Raw genomic sequence first — 1,533 nt, forward strand, 5'->3', positions numbered from 1 at the left:
TAAGAGCTTTACAAATAGCTTATTTATGTATTATCTTGTTTGATCCTCAGGACAACTCTGCAAGACAGGGGTCCCATTTTATAGTTGAGGAAACTGGGATAAACAGAAATTAAGAGAGTTGTCCAGAGTTAAATAACTAGTAAGTGGCCGAGGTGGGATTTGAACTCAGGTTTTCCTTGCTCCAGACCCGGCGCTCTATCTCCTGCATCACCTACTTATCCAAGTACTTTCCAGTGATTCAATGGGTATTCATGGAAAACCATAGTTTCTGTCCAGTTAAATTTTTAAGTCACCACCAAAGGGGAATGGAAATATAAACTATAGGTCTGTATTTGATACAACATATTACCAGTGAAGAACTGTGGCAGCAAGAGCAGAGTCAAGTTGCCAGGGCAATGTATGATAAGGAAAGAAACTGGGCTGAATATATAGTAAGAGCAAACAATAAAGTGATAGATTGTCAAGATACAGGGAGCAAGACCCCCAGCACACTGGGTAGACCTCTATGGAAGATTTACAGGAGGACATGGACAGGAGTTTCCTCAAGAGGGCATTGAAAGATTGCCATCTGTATCAAGACAGGCAGATAGTGCAGTGAATAAAGTACTGGACTTGGAGTCAGGAAGATCTGAGTTCAAATCCCATTCAGATGTTTTCTTATTTTATTTTTTTATTTTTCCAATTTATTTATTTATTTTTAGTTTTAAACATTTACTTCCACAAGATTTTGAGTTCCAAATTTTCTCTCCATCTCATATCCCCACCCCACGAAGGCCTGCATTCTGGTTCCCTTTTCACTCAATCTGTTCTCCCTTCTATTATCCCCTTCTACTTCTATTCTATTCTATTATCCCCATCTACTTCCCCTTCTATTTTTCTGTAGGGTAAGATAGATTTCAATACCCCTTTGCCTGTGTATCTTATTTTCCAGGTGTGTGCAGAAACAATTTCTAACATTCATTTCTAAAGCTTTGAGTTCCAAAATTATCTCCCCTTCTCCCTTCCCACCCACCATCCTTGAGAAGTCAAGCAATTTGACATAAGGCTATACATGTGCAGTCATGCAAAACACTTCTATAATAGTCATGTTGTGAAAGACTAATATATTTCCCTCCATCCTATCCTGACCCCAATTTATTCTATTCTTTCCTTTGTCCCTGTCCTTTCTCATAAGTGTTTGCTTCTGATTACTCCCTCTCCCAATCTGTCCTCCCTTCTATCACCCCTCCCTCTCTTATCCCCTTACCCCTTATTTTCCTGTAGGGTAAGATAGATTTCCATACCCAATTGACTGTGTGTTATTCTCTGCTTAAACCAAATTCGATGAGAGTAAAGTTCACTCATTCCTTCTCACCTCCATTTTCATCCCCTCCACTGTTTTTTCTTGCCTCTTTTATGTGAGATAATTTACCCCATTCTACATCTCCCTTTCTCCTTCTCCCAGCACATTCCTCTCTCACCCCTTAATTTTCTTTTTTAGATGTCATCTCTTCATATTCAACTCACCCTGTGTCCTCTGTCTATATATATTCC

General features: G+C 39.3%; 1 protein-coding gene across 1 annotated transcript in view; it reads left to right on the forward strand.

Annotated features, from left to right (window-relative positions):
- Positions 1–1,533, forward strand: part of DDX60L (DExD/H-box 60 like) — a 74,514-nt gene that overhangs the window by 24,948 nt on the left and 48,033 nt on the right. The window contains 1 exon segment of the mRNA XM_027837463.1: positions 170–245. Within this exon segment, the coding sequence (XP_027693264.1) occupies positions 170–245 (76 nt within the window).

The sequence above is a fragment of the Vombatus ursinus genome, unplaced genomic scaffold (genome assembly GCF_900497805.2).
Source record: "Vombatus ursinus unplaced genomic scaffold, bare-nosed wombat genome assembly UNPS02014821.1, whole genome shotgun sequence".
Lineage (NCBI taxonomy): Eukaryota > Metazoa > Chordata > Mammalia > Diprotodontia > Vombatidae > Vombatus > Vombatus ursinus.